This window comes from Bombina bombina, chromosome 6, assembly GCF_027579735.1.
Source record: "Bombina bombina isolate aBomBom1 chromosome 6, aBomBom1.pri, whole genome shotgun sequence".
In the NCBI taxonomy this organism is placed as follows: Eukaryota; Metazoa; Chordata; class Amphibia; order Anura; family Bombinatoridae; genus Bombina; species Bombina bombina.
Window position 1 is genome coordinate 556,059,719 of NC_069504.1, and position 15,311 is coordinate 556,075,029.

Sequence of the window (15,311 nt, forward strand, 5' to 3'; positions counted from 1 at the left end):
TGCAGATTAAATGTGTTCAAACAGAAACATATTTATTTTGTACAGAATTGAATTTCTACATATTTGTTTATAGTCAATATTTCCCTCAATGTGTTATGGATCTAAGAGGGATTGTGATTGTTCAGGACAAAACTAAATATCCTCAAAATGTATAATATGGAATCCACAAAGTATGAAAATAAACATTAGTGCAAAGAAAAACATTTTTAATTAATTTGCAATAACATAAAATGCAATATATTTAAATTAAGCAAAAATAATAAAAGGGACAGTTTACTTGACGCCTCTTATCTCAGTGCATTTTGACAGTTTTCCACAGCTAGACAGTGCTAGGTCACGTATAGCATATAAATAACATTGTGCTCACTCCCGTGGAGTTATTAATGAGTCAGCACTGGGCAGACTGCAGAGGCTTAGATACAAGGTAATCACAGAGGTAAAAAGTATATTAAAGTGAAGGTAAAGTTATTCAAATGGAAATCTCACTTTATGTTACTTTTCTAACTTACAAGGGAGTCGCTATGTTTTTTTTTTAAAAAAACGTTTATTTTACCATATTTACCAACTTTTATTTTAATGAGCCTTACGATCGTAATCCCCTCCCATCCATCTCTTCCGTGTTTTCAATACATAGACGTATAGAGCGGTCCCACCCGCTCTATACGTCAGAACGACACTCGTGCACATCTATCCTCTGCTTGCCGCGCATGCGCACAAAAATGTTTGCCCTCAAAAGCGCATGCGTTAATCGCGCTCAACGAAGTCCTCTTCAGCGCATGCGTCCCAAATAAGCAACATAGTATTGAATGAGTTGCGAGACTCATTCAATACTATATTTGTGAAGCGACACTAATGCGCAACTGCAAAACGAGTACGCGCTCGATTTGAAGGAGGAGAGAGAATCACTCGCGCATGCGCACAATCGAGCATCAGCTTGTGACGTCAATTGACGGCCGCCTAACGGCCAGAAAATCAATTGGCTAGATAAACAACGTGATCGTTGTTTATAAAAAAAAAAATATAGACAGGTTGATTTTTGAGAAGCGAAATCGCAGCTAATTATAAAAGAAAACGAAATTAATAAATAAAATTATGAAAAATCATGAATGAACCTCATATTAAATTATAATACTTGATCGATTAGACCATAGAAGAGAGAGTAAGTTTACCTTCACTTTAATATAACTGTGTTGGTTGTGTAAAACTTGGGAATGGGTAATAAAGGGATTATCTATCTTTATAAACAATAACAATTGAGGAGTAGACTGCCCCTTAAAAACAAATAATGCAAGAGTAAAGTTTTAATGTCCACAAAGTAATGGTGCTGCCATATTGATAAATAATGACAGTATATTGTAAAGTTGTTTTATTGCACATTATTAAACATTTTATATCTGAAAACGAAAGTATTTAATGCATCTTTAAAATAATAACACTGATAAAGGGATATAAGTGACAATAATGTTTAACTACCAGCACACTGAGTGTATCACAAAGCTGTATTTCTAAAACAAAATGTGAATAACTTTGTTGTTGCACAATTGTAATATGTGCTTTATCATCTCTAAATACTTAGGAGCAGGGGTCAGTAGGAGTGAGTAACACTTGAGATTAAACTTCAATTAGCTTCAACAAGGTAGAACAGGAACACAAATCTCATCAGGATTTTTCAGCGGGTGTATACTTGGACTGCTCTCAAGTGCCAAGGTCCTGTTAAACTTCTACGTACGTTTGGCTAAATTGCAGATATATATCATACACATAACACAGTTATTTTATTGTTATAGAATACTCACACACATTATCTACCTCTCCCTCAGCACCGGTATATTTCCCTCATATCTGAAACATGCACTGGTCACACCTATCCTCAAAAAAACCTTCTCTTGATCCAACCTCCCCATCCAACTACTGCCCTATTTCCCTACTCTCTCTTGCCTCAAAGCTTCTTGAAAAGCTAGTATATGCACCTCTATTCCATTTCCTTAGATTAAACTCTCTCCTCGGCCCACTGCAATCTGGATTTCACCCCCATCACTCTACAGAGACAGCAATCCTTAAGGTTACCAACGACCTACTTACAGCAAATCAAAAGGCCACTTCTCTCTGCTTATCCTCCTTGATCTGTCCAAAGCCTTTGATACTGTTGACCACCCTTTTTTGCTCCAAACCCTCCAATCCTTCAGCATTTGTGACACAGCCCTCTTGTGGTTCTCTTCCTACCTGTCAAACCGTACCTTTAGTGTAGCCTTCTCTGGAGCCTCCTCTGCCTCTGCTCTGGGGCCTCCTCTCCCACCACTTTCTGTTGGGGTACCGCAAGGCTCTGTCCTCGGTCCCATTCTCTTCTCAATCTACACATCATCATTAGGTTCCCTAATAAAGTCCCATGGGTTCCAATATAATTTGTATGCAGACAACACCCAAATCTACTTCTCTGCACCAGACCTATCTCCTTCCTTGCTAATAGTTACATTGTAGCTATCTTAGGTTTTATTTTTATTTCACACGTAAGTTTGTATTTATTTTAACTAGGTAGACTAGTTAGTAAATAGTTACAAATATATAACTTGTAGGTAATATAAATCTGATAATATAATTATTTATAATAATTATATAGTTAATATAGCTCAGTAAGGATAAAATAAAAATTTACTGGTTTACTGCCAGTGCCTATATAGTATCGGCAGCACAGCAGTTAACTGCTTTTTTTTTTTTTTTAAATCTTTTACATTTTTTTTGCAAAACTTTCTTCTAATTGCAATTAACTATTTACTAACTACCTAGTTAAAATAAATACAAACTTACCTGTGAAATAAAACCTAAGCTACCATACACTAAAACCTACCATTACAAAAAACAAAATTATCCAAGAAAAATAAAGATTCAAATTAGCCAATAGAATGAGAGCTGCTTAAATCATATTGGCTGATTTGAATAGCCAATAGGATTTTAGCAGCCCTAATTCCTATTGGCTGATTCAAAATTTTCAGCCAATAGGAATGCAAGGGACGCCATCTTTAATCGTGTCCCTTGCATTGAAGACCCAGTGTACGGCGGCGACCGTATGAAGAGGATGCGCCGGATGTCTTCAGGATGGACCCGCTCCGTGCCGCCTGGATGAAGTTTGAAGAGGCCCCCTGGATGAAGACTTCTCGCCGCTTGGATCAAGACGTTGCCGTCGGGATGAAGATTAAAGAGGCTGTCTGGATGAAGACTTTACCGGGATGAAGATCGTACAAGCGGGACTTCAAAAACTGTAAGTGGATCGTCAGGGGGTTAGTGTTAGGCTTTTTAAAGGTTTTATTGGGTGGGTTTTATTTTTTCGTTTAGGGTCTGGGCAGTAAAAGAGCTAAATGCCCCTTTGAGGGCAATGCCCATACAAATGCCCTTTTCAGGGCAATGTGTAGCTTATTTTTAGAGTAGTGTTAGTATTATTTTTTAATGTGTAGTTTAGTTTAATTGGTAGTTAGTTTAATAATTATATTAGTTTAATTGTTAGTTTAAACTTAGTTTTTTTTTAATTTGACAGGTAAGTTTTAATTTAACATAGGGAAATGTAATTTTAATATAAGGTTAGGGTGGCGTTAGGTTTAGGGGTTACTAGTTTAAATTAGTTTATTGCTATGTGGGGGGCTTTCGGTTTAAGGGTTAATAGTTTTATTTAGTATATTTAGTTGTGGGGGGCTTTCAGTTTAGGGGTTAATAGGTTTATTATAGTGGCTTGTGGTTTAGGTCTTAATAATTTTAGTATAGCGGGGCGATGTGGGCGGACGGCAGATTAGGGGTTAATAATATTTAAATAGTGTTTGCGATGCGGGAGGGCGGCGGTTTAGGGGTTAATAACTTTAGTATAGTGGTGACGATGTCGGGGAGCGGGGAAATAGGGGTTAATAATATTTTTTCATGTGGAGATGTCGGGAGCAGCAGATTAAGGGTTAAAACATTTATTATAGTGTTTGCGATGCGGGAGGGCCTCGGTTTAGGGGTTAATAGGTAGTTTATAGGTGGTAGTGCACTTTGTAACACATTAGTTTTGCGGAACAGATCTTGTTGGTAAAGGCTGCAACACTCACTTTTTATCCTCACTGCAAAACTCGTAATACCGGCGCGTTGGGAATCCCATGAACAAACGTGATTTGTACGAGTGCGGGACTGACGTTGCGGTACAGGCTAAAAGGTGTGCGGTACAACTATACCGACAACACTTGTAATAGCTGTGGTGCTGTTTTAACGCTGAAAATGCCATACTTTCAGCGTTACAAGCCGCAATGCAAAACTCGTAATCTAGCTGATAGTAAGCTAATTAACTCTTTCCAGTTATTTTTAACTAATTTCCATTTTAAATGCAAGTTCAAAATATACAGCTTAACAATGCTAGATGAATTTCATTAATTATGTAATGACTGAAAACCCCACAAACATAAACAAGACAACAGTTTGTGCAAGTTAAGTTTTACTTTTCTTAGTGGTTTCTATTGCTCATCTGCAGTGCCAGATAACAGCTTCTCTCCTACAAAATAAATAAAACATGAAGAATAAAAACAAATAATGTGTAATATTTCCCCACATCCAGTTCTTCATGTTTCTAGCACAAATCCTAGACACAGATGAGGTACCCATTATTTAGAGTTGAAAAAAAAAACAATCTACACATCTGTCTGTCTGTGATAAAGCAGTCTCACTCTCTAATCAAGAACCCAGCTCCCTACTTTCATGAAAACACATATTCTTCTCACTCCTTTGTCATATGTGTTTCTTCCATGTCCAGCATAAATCCTGACCAAGTACACAGCTGCAGAAGTAAAACAGAACAGTCCTAGTTGAGTCTCCCGCACTTCTGCTTTCTCAACTCTCTGTACTACCATGGGATCATCACAGTCACGTGACAGCTGTGATGTCAGAAGGTCCTTTAGATGGATGGAATCTAGCTGCTACCACAAGGGCTATAACTGATGTTTATTCTGAATCCGTTTGTATGTTTTTTCTCCTTTTCGTGAGATTGTTTCTGTTAGATCTCTAATGCGGAAGAGAATGACAGCGGGGCGTGTGTCCTATGACAACAGATAATCTCCTGACTGCAGCATGGAGGCGCGGAGCAGAGGGATCTTCTCTTTTAGAAAGCCGGATACCCAGGGCGCTGTGCTGCTGAGGAAGAGAAAATCTAAACTTTATAACCAGGATAAAGCTAGTGCTGAGTCCGGAGGAGGTAACACGGGGTGTAACAGGTGGAGTGAACGCTGAATACTAGTGTCAGACTAAACGTTATGGGCTGTGGAGTGGTAGTTCGTGCAGTATCTCTTTGCAGTGACATCTATTATACAAAAGCCAACTCACTAATGCCTTCTTTCACAATTGGTAATGCTGTACTCAGGCATTTGTACCCTATTGTGTATTATTTAAACACACACCTACCCCTGCAGTAAGTTTAAAAAATACTGGTTAGACTAGTCAAATACCATTTGGAAGGCAGCTCAAATCAACTGCCTGTTATCAGCCTTCTAATTTTAATGTAGATTAACCCCCTCAAAGAAAATCTTTTTTTGTTTATTTTCTTGTGGAACCTTAAAGGGATACTGAACCCAATTTTTTTTCTTTCATGATTTAGATAGAACATGCAACTTTTCTAATTTACTCCTTTTATCAATTTTTCTTTATTCTCTTGGTATTTTTATTTTAAAAAGCAGGATTGTAAGTTTACGAGCTGGCCCATTTTTGGTTCAGTACGCTGGGTAGCACTTGCTGATTGGTGGCTACATTTAGACACCAATCTGCAAGCGCTACCCAGGTGCTGAACCAAAGATGGGCCAGCTTGTAAGCTTACAATCATGCTTTTTCAAATAAAGATAGCAAGAGAATGAAGAAAAATTGATAATAGGTGTAAATTAGAAAGTTGCTTACAATTGCATGCTCTATCTGAATCATGAAAGCAAAAAATTGGGTTTAGTATCCCTTTAAATCAAACAAGGAACTCCACGGTATCACATAACATAGGTTTTATTATCAATACCATTGTGCTCATACTCTACTAGTACCTGATGAGCTTAAAGTTAAGGTAAACTTTGATGAATGAAAGCCCGGTTTTTAAAAATACTATTAAAAACAGGGGCACTTTCATTCATCAAAGTTTAGAAAGCAGCCGTTTTGATTAAAAACTTACCTTTGTTTTTTTCACAGCCAGAGCAGCTTCCCCCATCCGGAGATCCTCTCTTCACATGTCATCCATGACTAATCCGGCTTACTCCAATCACGGCTTCCCCCCAGGGTAGTCATTGCCTGAGGCCATGCCGTGATTGGAGGAAGCTGGATTAGTCATTGATGACGTGTGAAGAGAGGATCTCCGGGTGCGGGAAGCTGCTCTGGCTCTGAAAAAAACAAAGGTACGTTTTTAATCAAAATGGCTGCTTTCTAAACTTTGATGAATGAAAGTGCCCCTGTTTTTAATAGTATTTTTAAAAAACGGGCTTTGTTTTATCAAAGTTTACCTTCACTTTAAGCAGTCCGCTCTGGCTAGATTATATAAGCAATCTTGTCAGTACCCATAAGTTCCCTTAAAGAACTATACAAATTCAAATTTTAGCTAGTTTACCTATTTCACCACTCTTCAGCACGTTAGAAACTATTTGATGTAACAAATTAAGAAGGGTGAGAGGTAAATACCACTTGTTCAATAGTTTATATTTAATTTCTATTATACTGGAATAAATAGACTACCTGACCAAGGCTTCAAATATATATTCACTCTTTGTCTTTAATCTAAAGTCCCAAACCTGTTGCCCAAGGGCAATCAAGAAAATTGTTGATGAAGCAACAAGTTATATGATACAGATAGAACACCCCTAGACACAATTAAAAAACCAAAGGGATTCAAAAGAGGTGACTGCTCTTTGAAACATTGATTTCTTGGAGTGAGTATTAAGGTAACAGAGCTAAAATTGATGTTAGTTGCGAACACTTTAGGAGAAAAATTACCCTATGAGTGAATGCCAAATATCTTTTTTTTAAAACTTGCAAACAGATATTGGGCCCCATATATTAATATGTGGCAGAGCAAGGTTCAGGTCTTCATTGCTAGTAATCAGTGGACACTGTATGTCTATTGCCCGCTTGTGCTATTGCATAAGCATTTGCATGTGTAGCGCTGCTCCCACTCTTGCGTAACTTGCCAGTCACCCTGAACAATTTTGTTTGGAGTGATTTATCTCCGCCACCCCATAGATGTCTGAGAGGTTAAAGGGACATAATACCCAAATGTTTAAGCACTTGAATGTTATGCAGAATAGATGTAAAAATCTGGCTAGAAAATATCACCTGAACATTTCTATATAAAAGAAGATATCTTACCTTAAAATCTCCTCAGTAACAATTTAAAATAGACTTTAAACAACCAATCAGGATGATAGTCTCAGGACCTGCCATGGAGTGTGCATCTATCATGTACAGGTACAGTCATGCTATTTCCCTACTTAGCTTAAAAGGATACTAAACCCATTTTTTTTCTTTCATGATTCAGATAGAGCATGCCATTTTAAGCAACTATCTAATTTACTCCTATTATCATTTTTTCTTTGTTCATTTGGTATCTTAATTTGAAAAAGCAGGAATCTAAGCTAAGGAGCCGGCCCATTTTTGGTTCAGCACCTGGGTTGCGCTTGTTGAGTGGTGGCTAAATTTAACCAACAATCAGCAAGCGCTACCTAGGGGGCTGAACCAAAAATGGGCCGGCTCCTTTGCTTAGATTCCTGCTTTTTCAAATAAAGATAGCAATTAGAAAGTTGCTTAAAATTGCACACTCTATCTGAATCATAAAAGAAAAAAATGTGGGTTTAGTGTCCCTTCAAGAAAGTTTACTATGAAATCTCATGAGATCACAATAAAGCAAAGCATGACATCAGCACTGCTGATGCTGGTTGGCTATAGTTTTTTTTGTTTTTTTCAACCTGCAGCTGGACAGTAGCTGAAGGATAACTGTTCACAGAGCACTTACTATTGTTAGCTGAAGACATTTTGAAATAAAATATTTTTCTTTTTTACATAATGATGTTCATGTGATATCTTCTCAGCTTTTTACAGTTATGATGCATCACTTTCAAGTCATTTAGCATATACGTATTATGTATCTTTAAAAAGCAGCATCTGGTGCTTAGTACATGGAGCCTGTTTACTTTACTTTACTCTTGTTTTAATGTATATTAATGAATATTTAGTAGACAAAAGCATGCATGTTAGACATATAATAAAATGAATGTAAACAAACCAGGCATATACCATTCTACTGAATAATCTTTACACTAAAGTGGAAAACATATTGATAGCAGACAAATAAACAAATGCTGTTGCCTTTACATCCTGTTTTGTTTCCTCAGGACTATTTGGAAAAAATGTTTACCTGGTCTTGCTAACAATCTCCTTCCGCATTCTTAATTGCTTTTTGGTTCAAACAAGCTTTGTTCCGGATGAATATTGGCAATCTCTAGAAGTTGCACATAATATGACCTTTAAATATCCTTTGTTGCAATTTCCAGTAATAAATTGTTTTTCATTGCTTACAGGTATGAGATTTAGCTCTGATAGGTTGTATTAGGGCTTCCAAGTCTGCAAGTTAGTTCCAACAATATGCTAGTAGTCATTGTTTATCCACAGTTTTCTTTATATATTTTCCATGTTCCTGTTGTATTCGTATACCAAATACCTTAACAATAATACCTATGGTTACTTAACATGGGAATGGAATGAACGGCTAAGAGGATTTTCATATCCCTTGGTATTTGCCAGTGTATATAAAATCTTGTACTGGCTTGGCAAAGATGAAGTCTGGTTGCTGGTGAGTATTTTAATTATAAAATGTAATATTTTGTTCTGTTCATATAACAATCCTAAACTTGTTTTCAGTGGATGGAATAATGTTTATTTTAAATGTATTTTAATGTCCCTCCTGTTTGTAAAATGATTCTATTTGTATTTGTTTATGTTTGGAGAAATAATTAAAGGGACATGAAACCCAAATTTTATCTTTCATTATTTGGATAGAACTTATAATTTTAAACAAAGTTCCAATATACTTCTATTATCAATTTTGTTTCATTCTCTTGGTATTTTTTTATTGAAGGCTAGCTGAGCACATTGGTAAACCAATGATAAGAGGTATATGTATGTGGAGCCACCAATCTGCAGCTAACTCCCAGCTCCTGAGTATACCTAGGTAATGGTATGCTTTTCAACAAAGGATAATTATATAATATAAGTAAATTGGAAAGTTGTTTAAAATGATATGCTTTATCTGATTTTTTTTTTGGGGGGTTTCATGTCCATTTAATATGTTTTTCATTGTTTTGTTTTTATTATAACTTTATGTTTCTGATTCACAATGGTACAGCACAATCTCCTTTTCTGTCTGATAATTACAACGTGTTTCCTTGTAGATTTGGATTCCTAGACTGCTGCAGTCTGTGCTGTCTGCGCTTGCAGATGTCAAACTTTATACTCTTCTAAGGCACCTGGAAAATGCAAATATAGCAAAGTGGGTGGTAAGTGAAAAAAAATGTCGTAATGTGCTCTGTTAAGAGTGTGACATTTTTCTGTTTTAGTTGTATTTTATATTAGAATAAACATAGGCATCTAGAATTTATAAAAAATATTAACAATTAGTCAGTGTGTTGCTGTATTCAGCTCTGATTTTCATATATATAGTAATTTATTAAAATAGGCATATTTATTTTTCCAGATAAATAGTTTTTAAGATTTTTTACAGCCTTTTATTTAAAGGGCCACTAAACCCAAAATATTTCTTTCATGATTCAGATAGAGAATAGAAATTTAAACAAGATTACAATTTACTTCCATAATTTATTTTGCTTTATTTTTTAAATATCCTTATTTGAAGAAAAAGCAATGCACATGGTGAGCCAATCACATGATGCTTCTATGTGCAGCAACCAATCAGCAGCTAGTGAGCATATCTAGATATGCTTTTCATCAAAGAATATCAAGAGAATAAAACAAATTAGATAATATAAGTAAATTAGAAAGATGTTTAACATTGCATTCTCTTTATAAATCATAAAAGAAAAAATGTGGGTGGCATGTCCCTTTAAATAGGCTGGACACTAGCGCTTTATACAATTTATTCCTATGAAAATCTAAAATAGTGGCTGTCAGTATACGGCTCCTGGACCTATGACCTGTCCTAAATTGCAGCTGTAGTTGCCATAGAGTTACTTCCAGAATACTCATCCTTTCTTACCATGTACGAGGTAAGAGCACACTTGTTGTATCTCCTACACTTAAATAGCTTATTTTCAGTTATTGTACTGTGGATTGAAGAAAATGATATTCCTTGAGGACTGAGGGACCACATAGATTAGAGGACCCTTGGAAAAGGGTGAGGCATGGGTACTTACCACCTAGGTACAGAAATATTTTTACCTTTCAGAAGGGATCTCAGAGTTGCCATAGTTGTGTGCCTTGGATTTGGGGCACGGAGAGACTAGCTGTTATGCACGGGTCCCTGACTATTTGTGTCAAATTCACTGTTCCTTGGCTGTATGGCACGCTGGGACTTCTGGTCTTAGCAGATGAATGCAGCCAGATTCTGACTGACATGAAACCCAAACATTTTCTTTCATGATTCAGAGCATACAGTTTTGATAAAATGTGCATTATTCTCTTGCTATGAGACTGATGCTACTCAAGTGAAAATGAAGATAAAAATAACGGTGAAAATGAAAAATAGGCATCTTTTATAGGCCTAATAATCTTTAGAGACAATGATCCAATCTAGCTTTATGACCCCATCATCCTATTTCCCAGTTGTAGTGTGCACCAGCAGGAGGACACTGCAAAATTGTTATGTTAGGCAATTAACATGCACTACATGTTAAGATATAGCTAATTGGTGAGGCAGGTAATTGACGTCTCTTGAAATAAGTGACTTAAAGGGATACTAAGCGCAATTTTTTTTCTTTAATAATTCAGATAGAGCATGCAATTTTCTAATTTACTCCTATTATCAATTTTTCTTCATTCTTTTGCTATTTTTATTGAAAAAGCAGGAATGTGATGCATAGGAGCCGGACTATTTTTGGTTATGCTTGTTTATTGGTGGGTAAATGTCAGCCTCCAATAAGCAAGCGCTATCCATGGTGCTGAACCTAAAATGGGCTGGCTGCTAGGATTTACATTTATGGTTTTCAAATAAAGATAGCAAGAGAACGAAGAAAAATTTGATAATAGGAGTAAATTAGAAAGTTGCTTAAAATTGCACGCTCTATCCGAATCATGAAAGAAAAAAATTGGGTTCAGTGTCCCTTTAACTATTACTGCTGCAACATACCAAAATGATTTAACATTAATCAAACTACACACACATGTTGAGAATCCCTGGTGTAGATGATGCCACTAGTGAATGTGTTAGTTTGGGGTTGACGGGTTGAGCAGAAGTTGTACGCGAGGGAGAGGTTAAGAGGAGGCTGAAAGGGTGAGCAAGGGCTGGTACATGAGGGGGGCTATGAGGATAAGCAGGGCTGTGTGTAAAGTAGAAGGTGTGAGAGGATAAGTAGTAAGAAGTGAATACAGCGCCAACAAGAGGCCAAGGGATAAATATACTCACATAGAGATAAAAGAAGATTATTTAATGAACCATGTTAAAAAGCATCAGTAATAAAAGACTATATATAAAAAATGTAAAAAGCACATATAAATAAAATTACAAATACAGGAATATCTTACAGAAGCGGCTCAAAGGGCCAAAGCTGATAATTACAATAAAAACAGAGGTAATAACAGGTGATCAGTGTGAGTGGTACACCAGAATAAGAGTGTATACTAATAAAACAGAATTAGCCTAAGTACAACTGTAGCAAGTGCATCAAGCAAAAAACTAATAAACAATAATACAAACAATAGTGTTCAAAATTAGTGTTACAAAAATAGTGTTCCAAAAAATAGAAAAATGCACTGCAGTGCAAAAAAAGGGGGGTAGCAAAATAATTGTATAGATACAATCAAATAGTGAGTGAGTGCAAATGGATATAAAAATGCTAGCTATCTAATCCAGTGAGGCTGAGATATAATTAAATAAAATACACAATATTCAATAACATAAAAAATAAAATACACAATATGCAATAACATAAAAAATAAAATATAATCCAAAAAAGTGTTCAAAAAGTTGATCAACAAATGTTAGTGAAGAACAAAAATAAGTCAATCAAAACTAAAAAATGGAAAAAATGGGTGATGAAAAGCAAGGTGAAAGTGAGGAAATTGATTCCTTCCAATGTTAGTTACTTTAACAGATCCAAATTCCTGAGTGTGGTTGCTGAAGTAGCTGATTGGATCCTAGCACCTGTCAGCTGCTCCTATGGTATCCTAAAAAGTGTCCCAATATGTCAACGCGTTTCTGCCCTCAAAAAAGGGCCTTTCTCAAGACTAGGGCAGAAACGCGTTGACATATTGGGACACTTTTTAGGATACCATAGGAGCAGCTGACAGGTGCTAGGATCCAATCAGCTACTTCAGCAACCACACTCAGGAATTTGGATCTGTTAAAGTAACTAACATTGGAAGGAATCAATTTCCTCACTTTCACCTTGCTTTTCATCACCCATTTTTTCCATTTTTTAGTTTTGATTGACTTATTTTTGTTCTTCACTAACATTTGTTGATCAACTTTTTGAACACTTTTTTGGATTATATTTTATTTTTTATGTTATTGCATATTGTGTATTTTATTTTTTATGTTATTGAATATTGTGTATTTTATTTAATTATATCTCAGCCTCACTGGATTAAGTAGCTAGCATTTTTATATCCATTTGCACTCACTCACTATTTGATTGTATCTATACAATTATTTTGCTACCCCCCTTTTTTTGCACTGCAGTGCATTTTTCTATTTTTTGTAACACTATTTTTGTAACACTAATTTTGAACACTATTGTTTGTATTATTGTTTATTAGTTTTTTGCTTGATGCACTTGCTACAGTTGTATCTAGGCTAATTCTGTTTTATTAGTATACACTCTTATTCTGGTGTACCACTCACACTGATCACCTGTTATTACCTCTGTTTTTATTGTAATTATCAGCTTTGGCCCTTTGAGCCGCTTCTTTAAGATATTCCTGTATTTGTAATTTTATTTATATGTGCTTTTTACATTTTCTATATATAGTCTTTTATTTCTGATGCTTTTTAACATGGTTCATTAAATAATCTTCTTTTATCTCTATGTGAGTATATTTATCCCTTGGCCTCTTGTTGGCGCTGTATTCACTTCTTACTACTTGTGCATATTTTTTGGAGGTTGGTTAGGATCTCTGTTTGGATACAGCTTGGGGATTACCTTAGCGCTTGTACACACACCCTTTTTCACGTGTGAGAGGATAAGGAAGAGGTTGTGTGTAAGACAGGGTGAGGAGGGTGTAGGGAAAGAGGAGCAAGAGGGTGTGAGGCAGACTGTTAAGATATGGGGTAAAAAGGAGGAGATATATATATATATATATATATATATATATATATATATATATATATATATATATATATATATATATATATATATATATATATATATATATTCTATCCTGTTAAGGCCCTTGCAGGAATAGTCACTTCAGCACACAATGTGGTTTCTTTAGGCTCTTTTATTTTTATGAAGGGTTTAAACATGGGGTTCACTTCCCCGGAAACATATAACAAACAAAAAATCATATTGTTTGGTAGGTTTAGACTGTCTAGCTGGTGGGGAATCTAGCACACCTGAAGTAAACTTTATCCCAAAGTTTAAAGAGTTATAGTTAATTGTAGTAGGTGGCGCAAAACAAGTTGCTATTCCCAATGTGTCTTACTGTAAATATGTGTGATAATATGTGGGCTCAATATATGTTAATGTTTTGATGAGTACTAATTTTATATTCTCTTTTGGAAAAAAATGGATGTCGAAACTATTTAAGAAATAAATATGATCCTTTATTTGATTATGGTAAATTTACCCAATAGTAGTGATGCTAAAAGTACAGTTAAACAAAAATTATTACAATTCCTTCAAAGTTTAAAAAATGACACCGGTGTCTCTATGTATAAAAATGTACATAATATATAAAAAATAAATTAAATTAAAATAATAACGTTGAAATCTTATAATTTATACAGTTTTGGGTTTATCACAAGTTGTAATTTCTAACAGAATGTTTGTAGATACAATTTTATAGTGGATAAAACAATAGTTGCTGTATAGTTCATATAGGATACTTTGTTTCAAGTTCAGCTATGCAATTGAGATCTTATCTTAGGCAACTATATATCAAATGTAGAGGTATGTTGGTGCGATTTTTATCACACTATAATATAAGTATACAAATTAGTACCTTGAAGTGTATCTGTTTGATATCACTTTTGTGAGATAATTGCGGTTAAATAAACGCCGCTATGCCAGTGTTTTGATTAAGTTTCAAGATCAAGCTGGTGGCAGTTCTATATGAGCTGCTGGCGGTTAAATAAATGCCGCTTTGGTTTCCTCTTATTAGGTGGGCTTATCTGTTTGCTGCGAGAAAATTCACTTTTATATAAGTGTTTGGGTAGTTGTCGTGGCCGCTCAGTTACCTTATCCTTTGTCGGTCAGTGACCGATCGCGCTCTTAAGGATTTCTTGGTGGGATCTTCGTTGCGGTTAAGTGCTAACCGTTTGCTGATGTTTTTTAAGTATCTCCGGTTTTTCTATTCTGTGGCTTGTCTGTCGGTCAGTGACCGATCACGATGGTATGGTTGTTGGATAACCTCCTGATGTGGAATTTTTGTGTGCCTTTCCGGTCTGTTGTTCCCAGGTTTCTTAGATGTCGGTCAGTGACCGATCTGGGTGCTGAAATGTGGTTGTTGGGATAAGTTGAAAGTTTGTAGGATAAGTAGAAAAAGGATTTCTAGTTATCAATGTGATCTTTGCGGTTAAAAATATGCCGCTCAGTGGGAACTTGAATATTTCAACTGGGTATAGCTGGTATTCACTTTGTCTTCTCAAATCCTGTGCAGGTGTGAGAAGACAAAGTGAGAAGACAAAGTGAATACCACAGCTATACCCAGTTGAAATATTCAAGTTCCCACTGAGCGGCATATATTTAACCGCAAAGATCACATTGATAACTAGAAATCCTTTTTCTACTTATCCTACAAACTTTCAACTTATCCCAACAACCACATTTCAGCACCCAGATCGGTCACTGACCGACATCTAAGAAACCTGGGAACAACAGACCGGAAAGGCACACAAAAATTCCACATCAGGAGGTTATCCAACAACCATACCATCGTGATCGGTCACTGAC

General features: G+C 35.8%; 1 protein-coding gene across 1 annotated transcript in view; it reads left to right on the forward strand.

The window, feature by feature from the left end:
- The first annotated feature begins 4,919 nt into the window (after positions 1–4,919).
- PIGB (phosphatidylinositol glycan anchor biosynthesis class B) overlaps positions 4,920–15,311 on the forward strand; it is a 106,773-nt gene continuing 96,381 nt past the window's right edge. Inside the window, exons 1-4 of the mRNA XM_053717499.1 lie at positions 4,920–5,206; positions 8,364–8,499; positions 8,704–8,821; positions 9,420–9,524. Of these exons, the coding sequence (XP_053573474.1) occupies positions 5,083–5,206; positions 8,364–8,499; positions 8,704–8,821; positions 9,420–9,524 (483 nt within the window). The 5' untranslated portion in view covers positions 4,920–5,082. The remainder of the gene's footprint in view (positions 5,207–8,363; positions 8,500–8,703; positions 8,822–9,419; positions 9,525–15,311) is intronic.